General features: G+C 34.9%; 1 protein-coding gene across 1 annotated transcript; it reads right to left on the bottom strand.

Annotated features, from left to right (window-relative positions):
• Positions 1 to 1,942: 1,942 nt before the first annotated feature.
• LOC140322374 (gastricsin-like) lies at positions 1,943 to 13,939 on the bottom strand. Its single transcript, XM_072398951.1, has 9 exons — positions 13,860 to 13,939; positions 12,622 to 12,778; positions 12,422 to 12,539; positions 8,905 to 9,023; positions 8,304 to 8,503; positions 3,985 to 4,092; positions 3,262 to 3,409; positions 2,711 to 2,809; positions 1,943 to 2,196 (listed from the first exon to the last, which is right to left on the bottom strand). Exons 1-9 carry the CDS (start codon positions 13,913 to 13,915, stop codon positions 2,044 to 2,046), a joined length of 1,158 nt encoding a protein of 385 aa, XP_072255052.1. The 5' UTR covers positions 13,916 to 13,939; the 3' UTR covers positions 1,943 to 2,043.
• Positions 13,940 to 14,882: the final 943 nt, after the last annotated feature.

Raw genomic sequence — 14,882 nt, forward strand, 5'->3', positions numbered from 1 at the left:
AAAATGAATAAGGCTTGGTTCGGCAATGACTTCAACACCCCCTCTGCAGAGTGTACTGATTAGTCATCAACTGCTGCATGGCCTGCTGACACCTTGATGGGAAGGGCACGTTCACAGCCTTCGGCATCTCCTTCTACTCCTCCCCCTCATGGCCCTCTACATCTACTCTGTCTCTGAGGTCTGTAACTTGCAATGGAGCTGTGTAACTGGCTATTTTTTTTACAGAGCACCTCCCTCAGGGCCCTCTGCCTCTATCTACTTTGAGGCCTATATCACTTGTAATGGAGCTGTGTGATTTCATAATTAAATTTTTGTATTTAGTAGAGAAATACATAAAATTTTCTGTCCTTTTGGATAGATAGCAAGTGGTATCAGAATTAAATATCTGTATTTTGTTTTACAGAAATACAGAAGTTTTTCTAGATTTTTGTGATAGATAGCAAGTGGTATCAGAATTAAATATCTGTATTTTTTACAGAAATACAGAATTTTTTCTGTTTTTCTGTTCTTTTCTGTTCATTTTGATAGCAAGTGGTATCAGAATGAAGTATCTGTTTTTTTTTACTGAAATATGGAATTTTTCTGTTCATTTTGATAGCAAGTGGTATCAGAATTAAATATCTGTATTTTTTTTTACCCTGCCTCTGGCTGCGTATATGTAACACACTGACTGACTCACTATTTATCTATCTAGCTAAAAGTGAAACACTCTACCTATCTGAGTACAGTAGATTTCAGGACTGCACCAATACAGTACAATCCAACAATTTATGACTAATAGTGTGAGTGTGACACAGTCAAAGTAAAGCCCTTTTTTTACTTTGACAAAGCAAGCCAAGCACAGAAAGGTTGTGATGCTAGCAAATCTCTGTCAGGAGTGGGGCTTATATAGGCCAATGGCTGCCTGTGTGGCATGCAGTGACAGACAGCCAATCGGCTGCCTGCCACAACAAACATTGAGGAGAGCCTCCCTGCTGTTATTGGAGGGCCCTAGGCATCATGGGGGAGGTCCCTAGGCATTGTGGGAGGGTCGAATCCAACAAAATTTGGGTCGGGTCGACCCGAATTCAAAGAGCCATATTCGGGTTGAACATTAGGGCGACCCAAATTCGAACAACAACACTACTCATCATTACCCACTGCTAGTGGTTAATGATGTTGTCATGTTAGCTGTTTTAGGGTTAGTGCAGCGAATAGACCTATCATAGGAGTACAGGTAAAAATATTTCCTGGGTCACATTTGACCAGTAATAACATGTTATCAAGAAGGCATGCAAAAACAAGGTGTTTTGGGTGTCCCTTGCAACTTCTAAATCTAATGCAACCCTGCATTAGATTTATACATTGATAAGCAATACCAATCAGGTACAGCCTATGGGGCTGCAGAAATTGTTGTACTAAATTGTTGTGCAGAAATTGTTGTACTAATGCTAGCTGTTCAATATTTTCCATTGATTTGCCATAAACTGTCCAATATTTTCAATTGATTTGACAATCTGTGGTATACAAACGGACAATCAATCAAAATTGTTCTTCTTTTCATCATTTTCAATCAATATTTGGGCAGAATGACAATCCAATATAATCACAAAAGCTTTGTTTTTTTTTTAATTGATTTTACTATATTACCATCATATTAAAACAAATCCATTTTATAGGTTCCAATAAAACCTTGAACGCTGGCTTGCTGGATATTGCATAGCAGCTTCTGCATTGATAGGTGAGTGTTTTATTGCTCTAAAAGTATGTAAAGAACCAGGACTAAACATACTAATCTTTTATTTTGTAATGAAGAATTTATCATTTAAAGGTGTAGGAAGGTTGTGGATAATTCAAAAAAATTGTAGGTGACCTGTTAATAGTTTATTAACCTAGCGGGTACCACCTTCTATGAACAGGGACCAGCAACAGAGAATATTACAAGAAATTATTAGGACTTAGATTAGTTATTTACAACAGCTTTATTTTGTGCCAGACGTTCCTGGATATTTATTTGAAGCATCAGAAAAGATCTTTCAGCTACAGGAGCGTAGCATTTGCTTTTTATGCTGCTTGAGCAAAACCCACTCTGTTATTGCTCATGTCATAGACAGAATAGTATTGTCTCAAAAATACATCTCCTAGGATCCAGAGAGGCTGACCATTCTGTGATGGGAGGTAAGTTTCCTCAACGCTAACAGCACAATAACCATTATTCTGAAAGACAAAAAAAAATCATAACCAGGTAAACCAGGCACAATATTTTAGTTTTAATAACAGATTAAATTAAACTGATTTACTGTAAAGCATTCCACTTTAAACTATATGTTAAAACATAGAAGATGGATTGTTAAAAGATTATTTTGATGCAGCACAGCAGACCAAAAATCAGACATATAGGTATGGATAGCCACTAAGGAAAATCAAGGCACGGTTGAATGACTATATCCACTCTAATAGAACCAAATAAAAAAAACATGCCTTTATGTATGGCATCAATAAATGTAAGTGAACACTGCTCATTTCATTTTAGTTTACAATTTAAACATTCAATCAACACCATTCATTATGCAAACAACGTCAGTTTTTGAAAGATGGAACAGGCCTTACTGGCTAACTATCCCAGTGCTAATAAACTAAAAAATTATCTTTTAAGTGATTAAATGTCTAATGACACTATTGCAAGAAAAAGTAGCTATCATTTATATTATGTAACCCAAACTATTATTACCTGAATGATGTATCCTGATGGTGGAATAGGAAATTGGACTCCATTGATGGTGAAACTGATTGTTGGCAAGTTCTGCACATTGTTACAGTTTACTAGGTACTGAAAGGCAAAAAAAATTGCATCAACTTCTAGTATTATTGTTTAGTTTTATGCTTATAACTTTGGTAATATTGTATGTAATGTAGCTGTGACTGATTTTTTTTTTTAATTAAATGTTCTTCTGCTCTGCACTCTCTAACTCCTTCTGAGGCATCATCTCCAAATTCCTGTCTTAATGATATTAGAAATATTAAAAAGTGCCTGCATCAGGAATGAGCTCTAATAGGTAGAAATAATGCCTCGGTTAAGGGCTTACATCAGCAGCCAGCAGTAGAGAAGCAGGGCATATGTTAACTATCCCATTATTTGTCCCTCCAGGAAAGCCATTGTTACAACCTTTTTTCATATGAAACCGTTTTTTTTTTAAGGTTGATCACATTCATGAAAAAGGCAGGAAGGATTGCCTGGCTTATATACTGCAATGTAAATGTGATGATATCATGCAAACTCACCTGTCCATTTTGGCCTTGCTGGGCTCCTATGTATTGCAACAGAGTACCCATATATTGTTGAGGGATAGTCAGAGGTGAGGTTCCAGTATCCACAATTGCTTGGCATCCTTGGCTGCACCATCCTGTTGCTTGTCCATTGATTGAGAAGCTGTGAGACACATATAAAACATACAAGGCAAACAATTAAAAGATTAAAGTTTGAATTGACTAAAATCAAAATCAAGACTAATGTTTAGCCCGGTGTTTGCACTGGTAATCTTTTTTTTTTTTTCAATAAAATGTCCAAAACTCGAATTGTTTAATTTAAAAGAAGACACCTTCGGGAAGATCTAATAAAAATGTATACATATAGGTCAAGTTGGGGACTAAATACTTTGCCCTAGAGACAGAAAAAAAGGAAAGGGACACATTTTATACATAAGGGATTTGGAAATGTTCCCATTATTAAACTAACATTTAACCTCCAAGCATGGAAGTGACAACAAAATCACACACTTCAATCGCACAACTGGTTTTGGAAAATGAGCAATTGTAATGCAAGCTTGCTTTTTTTTTTAAGAAAAACAAGAACAGTACACATATCAGTGTATGTTAATCCTGTATGAAATAAATCATTAGCTATTAAATGGATAATGTAAGAAAATTTAAAAACCTCACAAAAATTATCAGTGTTGATAATACCTGAAATACTAATAAGGGTAACAAAAATGATAAGCTACTTACGCATCAACACCAATCTGCCAGTAAACTTCTTGAGTGACTGGAGCCCATTGGATCTGCCCTGAATACAAACTGTTATCCACCCCACCAAAAATGACTTCACCAGATTGACTAAACAAAAGAAAACAACATTTCCATGAATATTACATAGTAGGTTAGGTTGAAAAAAGACATGTCCATCAAGTTCAACTACTAGGGAAATAAACATATCCCAGATATAAAACCCCATAAGACATAGTTGGTCCAGAGGAAGGCAAAAAAAAAAACCCTGGTACAACTTGCTTCAACAGGGGAAAAAAATTCCTTCCTGATTCCATGAGGCAATCGGATGTTCCCTGGATCAACAGTCACTGTTATTTTTACTTTAAAGCCTTAATACCCAGTTATATTCTGTGCTTCCAGAAAAAACATCTAGAAATGGTACTTTTAATCCCAAACTCCATATCATTTATGAAGATGTTAAACAGTAAAGGTCCCAACACTGAACCCTGGGGTACACCACTAATAACCTTAGACCATTCAGAGTATGAATCATTAATTACAACTCTCTGGATGCGATCTTTAAGCCAGTTCTCTATCCATTTACAGATTGACTTTTCTAAATCTATCGAACCCTAACTTGCATATTAACTGTACAGTGGTGTACAGTGTCAAATGCTTTAGCAAAGTCCAAGTACATTATATCAATTGCTATTCCACTGTGTACATGTTTACTTACTTCCTCATAAAAAGGGAGAAAATTTGTTTGACAACTTCTGTCTTTCTTGAAGCCGTGCTGACTATCGCTTATAATATTATTTTCTAGCAGAAACTCCTCTTTGTGGCTCTTTATCAAACTTTCTAAGACCTTTCCAACTATGAACGTAAAACGAACGGGTCTGTAGTTACCTGGTAATGTCAATCCATCTGTACCTTGCCAGTTACTAAAGAGTCTCTAAAAATTAGAAATAATGGCTTTGAAAAAACTGAGCTCAGCTCTTTGAGGACACATGGATGTAACCAATCAGGTCCTGGTGCTTTGTCAACCTTTATTTTTCCCAGCTGTTTCTCAATCATATCAATTCTGAGCCATTGTGACTCATTTAAGCCAGTGACATTGCTATTATGAATTTGGACTTTAGCTCTGCCATTTTCCTTCATGTACACAGAGCTAAAAAAAAGTGTTTAGTAAATCTGCCTTGTCTTTACCCCCAGTTACCAACCTAGCGACATCCTTTAAGGAACCTACGTGCTCAGATCTGAACTTTATGCTATTAATATATTTAATATAATATATTATTATATTTTTTTGGGGCTTGCCTTACTTTCCTTTGCAATCAGTCTTTCATTTTGAAGTTTTGCACATTTTATCTCCTTTTTACATCTTTAGGTATATTCTTTATAGGTTTCAAATGATAAAGGTGATCCTTCATTTTTATATTTTGAAATGCCCTTTTCTTGTTCCTTATGGCTTTTTTACCATCAGCTGTAAGCCTCATAGGTTTGAATTTTAGCCTCCTAAAGTTATTACCCATTGGAATATATTTTTCAGTTTGCTTTGTAGAACAGACTTGAAACATTCCTATTTCTGTTCTGTGTTCTTTGAGGACAATATTGTCTCCCAGTCCAAGTCAAAGAGAGCCGCCCTTAATAATGGAAAACTTCCTCTCTTAAAATTAAATGTTTTTATCTTTCCTATTTTTGCTTCCTGTTTACAGCTAACATTAAATGAAACCATATTGTGGTCACTGCTACCCAGATTCTCTTTTATTTGCACATTTGTTATAAGCTCAGCATTCTTAGAAAGAACTAGGCCCAGCAGAGTATCATTTCCAAGTGGGGCTTCTATAAACTGTACCAAAAAATTATCTTGTAATAAATTCACAAATTTCCCCCCTTTTGCTGTTCCTGTAGTGCCATTACTCCAGTCAATGTCAGGGTAGTTGAGATCTCCCATGAATAAAACACTTTAACTTTTTGCTGCTTTTTCTATCTGTGCTAGTAGTTGATTTTCTATTTTTTCCTTAGCCCTGGGGGGCTATAGCAGACTCCAATAATTAATTGTGTGTTATTCAACCCCATATTCAACTCCATCTTTGATGCCTCAACCTCATCGCTTGTTCCCTCCGCAATTTCTTCTTTCACATTCACTTTCAGATCACTTCTCACATACAGACAGACACCACCACCCTTTCGTTTGACTCTGTTTTTACGAAAGAGAGTATACCCAGGAATACTGACAGCCCAGTCATGGGAAGAACAAAGCCAGGATTCAGCAATGCCAACTAAGTCATACGTCTCTTCACCCATTAAGGCTTCCAACTCCCCTATCATGTTTGCTAGACTGCTAGCATTGGTGAACAGGCTCTTTAAACCATTGCTTCATTTACCATCCTTGTTTGCCAAATCATTTTGTTTTTTTAGTACAACTAGAACTGCACAGTACAATTTTTGTTTGTAACATGGGAAGCTCCTTACAATTATCCATAATCCTTCCCCCAACTATCCCCAATCCACCCTCCACTAGTGTCTGACCCCTGACTATCCTTTCTGCCACGTTATTTGACTGTCCCACCCCCCTCTGTCCTAGTTTTAATATCCCTCCACCATTCCCCTAAATCTTTCCCCTAGCACAGCAGACACCCTTTCATTTAGGCGCAAACCGTCTCTGGCATACGGGTTGTACCCCAATGAAAAGTCAGCCCAGTGCTCTATGAACCTAAACCCTTCCCTTCAACACCAGAACTTAAGCCATGCGTTTAGCTGCCCAAGCTCTTTCTGCCTTTCCTGTGTTGCACAGGCAATATTCCAGAGAATAAAGGCTTGGAGGTCCTTTTCTTCAACTTGAAACCTACTGATTTTAAGGATCCTTCATTTTCCATTTATATTGTCGTTGGTTAATATTGAACAATTAATTGCAAAAAAAATGCCTACTCTTTTGGCTAACTCTTAAGATGAACTTTTTCGAGTCTGGAGTAATGGCATGTCATGTCTTAATTCCAGTCACTTGCTATTCTGTTTATATTTACTTCTGGCATGCCTTCTTCCTAGATATTCCAGAAACAATTGTTCTGTATGGCTGAAAGTCACAAATATGAGCTGGGATTTTTAAATGACAAAATGTAACTTATTTTTAATTTAAAATTTAAAAGTGCTATTCAGTGAATTAGGTAGTTATCACCAAGGCAAAAGGTAAATATTGCAAAACATTTTGCATTCAAGTTTTCCCAAAATGAGATTTCAAGAAACCCACAAACAATATTAAAAAATATGATATTGTATTCCACCATTTTGAATGGTTTGTATGAATACATAAGGTCATTCAAAGACATGATTTGGTAAGTATGTCACAGAACAGTTCCTATGCACGGATTTCTGCTTCTTCAGGGGACAATATAAATCTCATACGACTGTGAGTCCTAGTAAGAAATCTAAATGTAATAATAACTATTTGATAAACAAAACATGCTTGATTAGAAATACATAAGGTTACAATGAGTATAGTATACCAGGTACCACTGTCACTATAGAACTATAGAAAACTCCAAAAAAATGCTTCATGTACATGGACAGACACCCACGGACACAGGTGGAGAGATTCTGCCTGAGAAGTTGGAAGGTATGAAAAAACACAAGTTGCTTGCATAACCTTCAATAATATTGATTATGGTGAGATGAAATATTGCAATCTATTTTTTAATAATTATTTATATTATATTTATATCTTTTTGAAAATATTACCGCAATATAACATGTTACATAATATATGTCGAAATTTCAAATATACCAAATGATAACCCACCACTAACCGGGGGTCAGTTAGGTTTGTACCTCTGTAATGATTTAAGTAGTAAAAAGACCCCATGAGTCAAAAACCTACTATTTAACAGAAGGACAGGAATTACCTTGCTTTGTTTTGGTGATACCTGCTGATTATATTGAATGCTACTTTCAAACATTTTGAATATTGATAAATTACATTTTGCCACTAAAATGTTCCAGCTAATTTGTGACTTTCAGAAAATTGTATATGTGATATTGGGATGTGGTATTATTTTGGAGGACCTTCTGTCTACAGAATACTTAATATTATTAGATATTCCACAGACTTAAATAGGCCTGATACAGTTTAATAGAATAAAAAGATTAGTTTAGCTACTGGTGATTGGTGAAAAAGCAGGTCTCCAAAGTAATAAATATGTGATAAAATCATCAACAATACTGCCCCCTGGAGTCAAAATGTTTTAATCACAACTATAATTAATGATCAGACTCTCAATAATTACGTTGGTTATGTTTAGAATTAGGGTTGGTGTTAAGGATGGTGCTAGCATATTGTTTACCTGTTCATATAGACACTGAAAATAGGATAATTAAGCAGGTTCTGTTGCAACATTCCCTGCATTGCAGTAGTGGCACCCCCTGCAGACATGGCAGGATATGCCATTCCAAATATACCATCAAACTTTGAATAGTAGAAACTGCTGCCGCTCTCTGTGTAAGTCAGTCCAAATTCCTGGTTTGTAAGAGTTAGTCCTTGAACCTGTTTTGTGAAAAAACTGGTATTAAAATGTGTATCTTTATATTCAGTGATTAACATAGAAAGAGTACAATTGCTAAACGTTTAAAATTTGCTGACTCTTACTTTTAAAAATATTTGCTATCTGCTGTTTCAACAGCTTCAAATCTTTTTTGGTCTATTTATAAATCAGATTTACAACTTCATGAATAGACCTCTTTGTGTTGCTGGCCTGGATAAGGTATACAAATCAAGAGTTTTGACTTCACTCAGATGTTTTAATTTCTGATATATTCATTCCAGACATTAAAATTAGAAACAGACAAGAAACTAGTATTTTCAAAAGAAGGTCGATAATACCCACCTATATAGATTTGTCAGTAAAGATGAATTTTTAGGTTCACCTTTAATATCAGTTTACTTACAGACACAGTGTCATAACCAAAGATACCACTGACGCTGCCACTGCCATAGGACATAGTAAACTGCTGTCCATTGGTGGAGTATGTGGAGGACTGGCTGGGATTAAACAGGTTGTGGTTGCCTGCATAAACAGAATAAAGTAAAATCATATTTTGAGGTCATTTTTTAGAAGAAACTAAATAAAATGTTTTAAAAATTTGTTGATTTATGAATTGTTAATTACTCCAAACATTTAAAAATGAAACACTCAAGAAAGCTGGTAAATCTGTTGAACTATATTTATTGGTATTTCTATCCAATCAGCCCAGACATCTTCATGTACACATCTTCATCACCTAAGCCCATCTTATTTTGTGTTACAATTAAGGAATAAATTGATTATATAACTCTGCACCAGCTTACAGACTGGGTCATGTGATAACTGTTATGAAAAAATATTTTCCCTAGGGTACATTGCTGCATTAAAACAAGCATACTTTTGCTTTTCATTTTAAAGAAAAAAGTTGATAAAGATTAACCTGAAAATTAGTGATTTCTATAACATATACGTAACTTACATGTATTTGTATATACAGTGGTTTAGCTTTCTATTATTTTTAGTTACTTTGTAATATAATAAATAAATGAAGATTTAAACCTAATCTACTAAAGTATAAAACAATGTTTTTTTTTTTGGTTTTTTTTTTTTTACTTTTTAGGTAACCATTAGAAAAAGTATTGGTTTATACTCCACTGGATGGTGCTGTGTTCTCATGTAAAGTGTAAACTTTAACCATCTGAGACAGTTTGTAACAGTTTACATGAGAACACATTGTCATTTACCAGTGTTCAACAATAATTGGAGCAAATGACCTATCATAACAGTACAAAACAATTTAACCTGCAAAAATTTGGAAACAGATAAACACAATGGACCAATGTCATTTTAACTTTTATATATTTTTTTTAATACACCATGGATGTATTAATTCATAAATTATTTCTTGGCATTTTGAATGTTAGCAATGACAGCCACAGATACCCTATATTTATACCTAAATCAATTCTCCTTTTCCTGTTGTTTTTCAGATAAAGGTACCTTTCCTTATATTCAGATCAGTTTATATTCAAGTTTATACAGCAAATAGTATTTACATACAGTGTTTTTTATTTATCTGACAAAAAATATAAATATAGAAAGGAACAAAATGTGCACAGAACAGCTAAAGATTCCTTTTAAACTAAGTATATAATAAATGTTGCTGCATAAAAAACAATTATTAAATCTATGTTTAAAAAGGGTCTCGGACTGTCGTTAGTAACTGGTTAAATAAAACAGTAGGCAGTTTTTTTTCACTACTTTTTAAATAGCCTAAATTTCCCGAGTCTAATTAATATGTGGCAGAGCAAGTAAAAGAATGTTATATGCAATCAAAGGGGTTGTTTGTTTATACAATACACCTGGTTAATATCTGGATTTTGCAAATGTTCATGGTGGAACAGAAAACAAATACTTAGCTCAATGCATTTCACCAGGGGTGTCAAACCCTGGCCTGAGGGCCAAATCTGTCCTAAATCTGTCCCGCAAATTCCTTTTTTTGGCCCCCGAAGGAATCCTAAATATGAACTGCAGCTGGCCCGCCGCCGCATTAAAATAGCAGCGCTACTACAATACGCATCACTCGGGTCTATAAACCAGCGGGCTCTCTGCCTATGCGTTATATTTGACTGTTTATAGACGCAAGTAATGCAGGGAATTGTAGTAGTGCTGCTTTTTCAATGAAGAGGGAGTTCCAGCGGCGGGTCACTCATTTAGCCAGCCTCAATGTTTTCAATAAATTTAAAGGTTGGCCCACAACTTTGTCTAAGTTTTTAATTTTGGCCCACTGTGTATTTGAGTTTGACACCCCTGCATTACACTATACATCTCATACCACACTAAACAAGCAACTACCATTATTTATATGAAATGTAACACCTTGGTTTATCGTTTTGATTTTTTAAACAAGTTTATGCTATTACTATTTATACAAAAGGGGATATGACATTCCCTCATATGTTCCCAGATAGTAATCAAATACTGCCACTCAAACACATGGACTTGGAAGATTCCAACCAGGGAATGTTCGAGGGATTGCCTGATTCCCTGTTTTAGAACTAGTAAGCAAGTAAGTTAGAATAGAGCTAGTAAGCTAATAGCTTAGTAAATGTAGAGTTAAATTTGCAAAGAATACCCTATCTCACATGCAAAGACATGTAAAAACAATTTGTGCTTGCACACCGATGAATGAAGTCATCAAACATTTACCTTATTCACTTGAGTAATTGAATTCTTTTGCGAAGAAGTTACTAATTTTGCTACATGAACAGTCTATATTTCTTTTGTAAATCAACCCAATTGTGTTCATACAATGCCTGAATTATTTACAAATATTATGGGTACCTGCAATGTTCATGGCTATATTGGCCATAATAGTTCATGGCAGAATTGTGCATACAGAATTTGACAAGTATCAAACTTGCTAGGGTGTTATACAAGTCTGACATACACATCAAAATAACTGGAATGGAACAAAGAGCAATAGCATACACAGAACAGGCTACACAACTGCTGCATAATAATTTATTTACCCATAACTAGCAGATTATGATGCAAATATTAAGTCAGAGAAAACAGCCACTTCCCGGTGCTATATGTTTTGTAATACTTTATATTGTAAAAAGCCATATTAGTCGGCCTTGGAATTTGAATATAATTTGTTTTTAAATTAATCTGTTTTGTGTAAATATGACTGTAAGTATGACTGAAAAAACAACCTTGAACACTACATTTTAACAAAATATGCAGTCCAGTGACCTCTATCAGATTGCAAATAAGCAATTAAAATTATCCTTATTAATTGATGATATAGAACAATACTTGTTAGAAAACTGGAGCTGTTTCTAAGACAAAAATTGGAAAGCAAAGCAGCTCTTCAAATATTTTGCTATAGAGAACTAATACATGTAGATTCTACAGAAGATGTAGTATACTTAAGGCTGATTACAAAGGTATTTTTTTGCCTCAATATATTTCATATTTCATTATTACCAATGTATTTCATTAGGGTAATCATAAATGCAATTTGGTCTTTTCATTATAGCTTTGAAGGTGGCTTTTACATGATGCTGCTTTTACTAAATACCATAGACAAATAATATTGGATTGGCCATACAATACATTGCAGATGTTCTTTTTATTAGCACCAGTGCCTCTACAGCTAACATCCTTATCTGTGTCCCCCACCCCCCTGCCCTGGCATGAAGTGTAAACCCCTATACATGTCAATGTCTATACACATCTCCAGCATCAAGAGAGGTGACATGTTGCTTAGATTGCAGTCCATTGTTTACAGAAGTAAAAGCAACTTCTTTGACTAAATTTGAAGTCAGAATTGCTATTTTTCAATATAGGAAATATCCCATAACTATGGTTTAGGTTGCGTACAATAGAAATGTTTATTCTTATTTTTATATTGTATCTATATGCACTTTACTCACTGCAAGCAGCACTTTGACAGGAGGCAGATGGAACCCACAGGTTGGATGATCCAGTATCAAACAGCACCAGGAAGTTTTGGGGTGGTGTTCCTATGCTGATCTCCCCATAGTAATATGTCTAGATGTAAAAATAGTTTGTTATCTATAGAGTATCAGTGATTTCTGTTTATGTATTAAACTGTACAAAATGCGGAACTTACATCCATGTACATTGGTTCATAAGCTACAGCAAAATCAAACTTTTGATTGAAGTTGTACTTAAGTGCAGGGTCTCTTTTATGTGTCTTCATATACTCATCCAGGACTCCTTTTTCCCGCATGTTTTCACGGGCTGACTTGTACCTTTTCAGAGGGACCCTGAAAGAAAGAGTTGTATGTTGTTGAAAGTTTTTTCTAATTTCTCTGGGATATTTAAATAAAGTTGCTTTGAAGCATATGAAAATGGTATGTATTTGTAAATGTAAAAGAAGACAGCAGACCAATAGCACATTCTAGCATTAGCATTCAAATATACATCATTTAAATGCAGCCCTGCCTGTAGAGATAGTACCACTTAACAAAAGTTGACAATATATTACCCAGACAAAGGCATTAAATTGTGAACAACAGGAAGATATCATATAATCCAAAGTTTACAAAATAGGTGTTGGAGTACCATAAAACACAAAATGATAGCATTCTTTTCTTTCTTTCTTCCTAACATCATTGTACATTCTCATTGTACATTCTAGAAGAGTTTTCAATCAGGCAGGCACAAGCTTTTATTGTAGAGACACAGAATGCCTTATCTGCAATTAAAAGCCTTTTTTATGGTAAGCCTTTTTTTTAGGGTAAATTTCAACTTTAAAAAGTCATCTTTGACATCTGCAACATAGTATATAGAGTAAGCCGCTTCATGCCTTTAAATAAAAATGTGTTTTTCTCTATTGTTCTTGCATACATGGCAATATGGATATAGAAGCCTGCAAGGAGCCTTAATTTCAAATAAGCATCATGTATGTATTAGTGTCTGTATGTGTTATTATTTATACATGCACAAATTGTTATGATCAAGCAGCATGCAAGATGTCATGTCCTTGTGCTTGAAATAGATATTTTTTTGATGATTACTTATTGGCTGACTTTTTTATACAATATTATAGTGTACTTTTTTGAATAATATTATTTTGATTGTCACATGCCTGCTTCATAGCTTAACATTACAATTATTTTTTTAAATGTTTGCCATGCATATTCTGCAAATTGTCACCAGTGCACTTTCATATTAGCAGCAGGGCATTTATTTAGTCACAGACTGTGTAAGTATTTACCACTATTTATTATTTCCCACCGCTATCCAACAATAAAAAAAAAGAAACACTCAAATGTGTTGTATTGCCTGGCATAAAGCATTGTCTAGTTATGCTAAGAGAAAAGCACTGTTATGGGTGGGACTCACCTTACCAGCCCCTCTGACAGCTGAAGGCATATAAATGTGAACACCACCCACTTCATGATTTGTCTCACTTCACTCGTGGGAAGATATGGCATAAGCTATCTAAAATTATTCTTTTTATATTGTAGGACTGCTCCATGTTTTTTGGTTACCTTTAGGCTCAAGATTCAAAGATCTTATCTCAAAGAAGCAGTATTTCCATATACATTTCCAAATGATAAGAAACTTTTGTTTGACCAAGATAGTAACACATTACATGGATGGCACAAATCTCCTATCTATTGTCCTTCACTTTGAGTTGTTCTTTCTGCAACTAATTTCTTTAATGATTGAGCTGTGTTAATATAGTTTAAGATATGAATATTTGTTTTTCCAAAGTAGTTAGTTTGGTTTAGTAGATTTTATGATTATAATTGATTATAATTTTAGGTCAAAAGCCCTGGCATTTAAAAGACTAAACACATAAACTTAGGGTGCAAGGTTGAGAGCATACCATGGTGAGGGTGAAGATAAAAACAAGGCAACTATAAGGAGTAAAACACAAAGGCCCAGCAAGAATCACTGGTGAAAATGCTTTTAAACATATATTAGATACATTTTTTTACCTAATTTGTCATTGTAAAAACACTCTTGTTCACGCATACCAGTTATTCCATATTTTGTCAACAACCAAATAATGCTTATTTAGATAATTATTTTGTATTTTAGTGTAGTGCCCTGACCCTATACTATAAAAGTCTCCTTAACGTGGATGCAGTTAAAGTACTAAAAGTTTACTAGAGCAGGGGTGTCAAATGTGGCTAAATGCCAAATGTGGCCCGCACTGTAATTATATTTGGCCCACGAGAAAATACCAAATGTCTACTAGAGCTGGCCGGTAGATAGTGCATGCACCGCTAATACTACAAATCCCAGAATGCTTGACTGGTGTGTCAGTCAGGACCCACAAGTGCCCCCTCCTCTGTTGACATTCATTAGCGACCTTCCTCAATTGTAGATATTTTTTCAATAAAGATCAAGGTTCAC

This window comes from Pyxicephalus adspersus, chromosome 1 (assembly GCF_032062135.1).
Source record: "Pyxicephalus adspersus chromosome 1, UCB_Pads_2.0, whole genome shotgun sequence".
Classification (NCBI taxonomy): domain Eukaryota; kingdom Metazoa; phylum Chordata; class Amphibia; order Anura; family Pyxicephalidae; genus Pyxicephalus; species Pyxicephalus adspersus.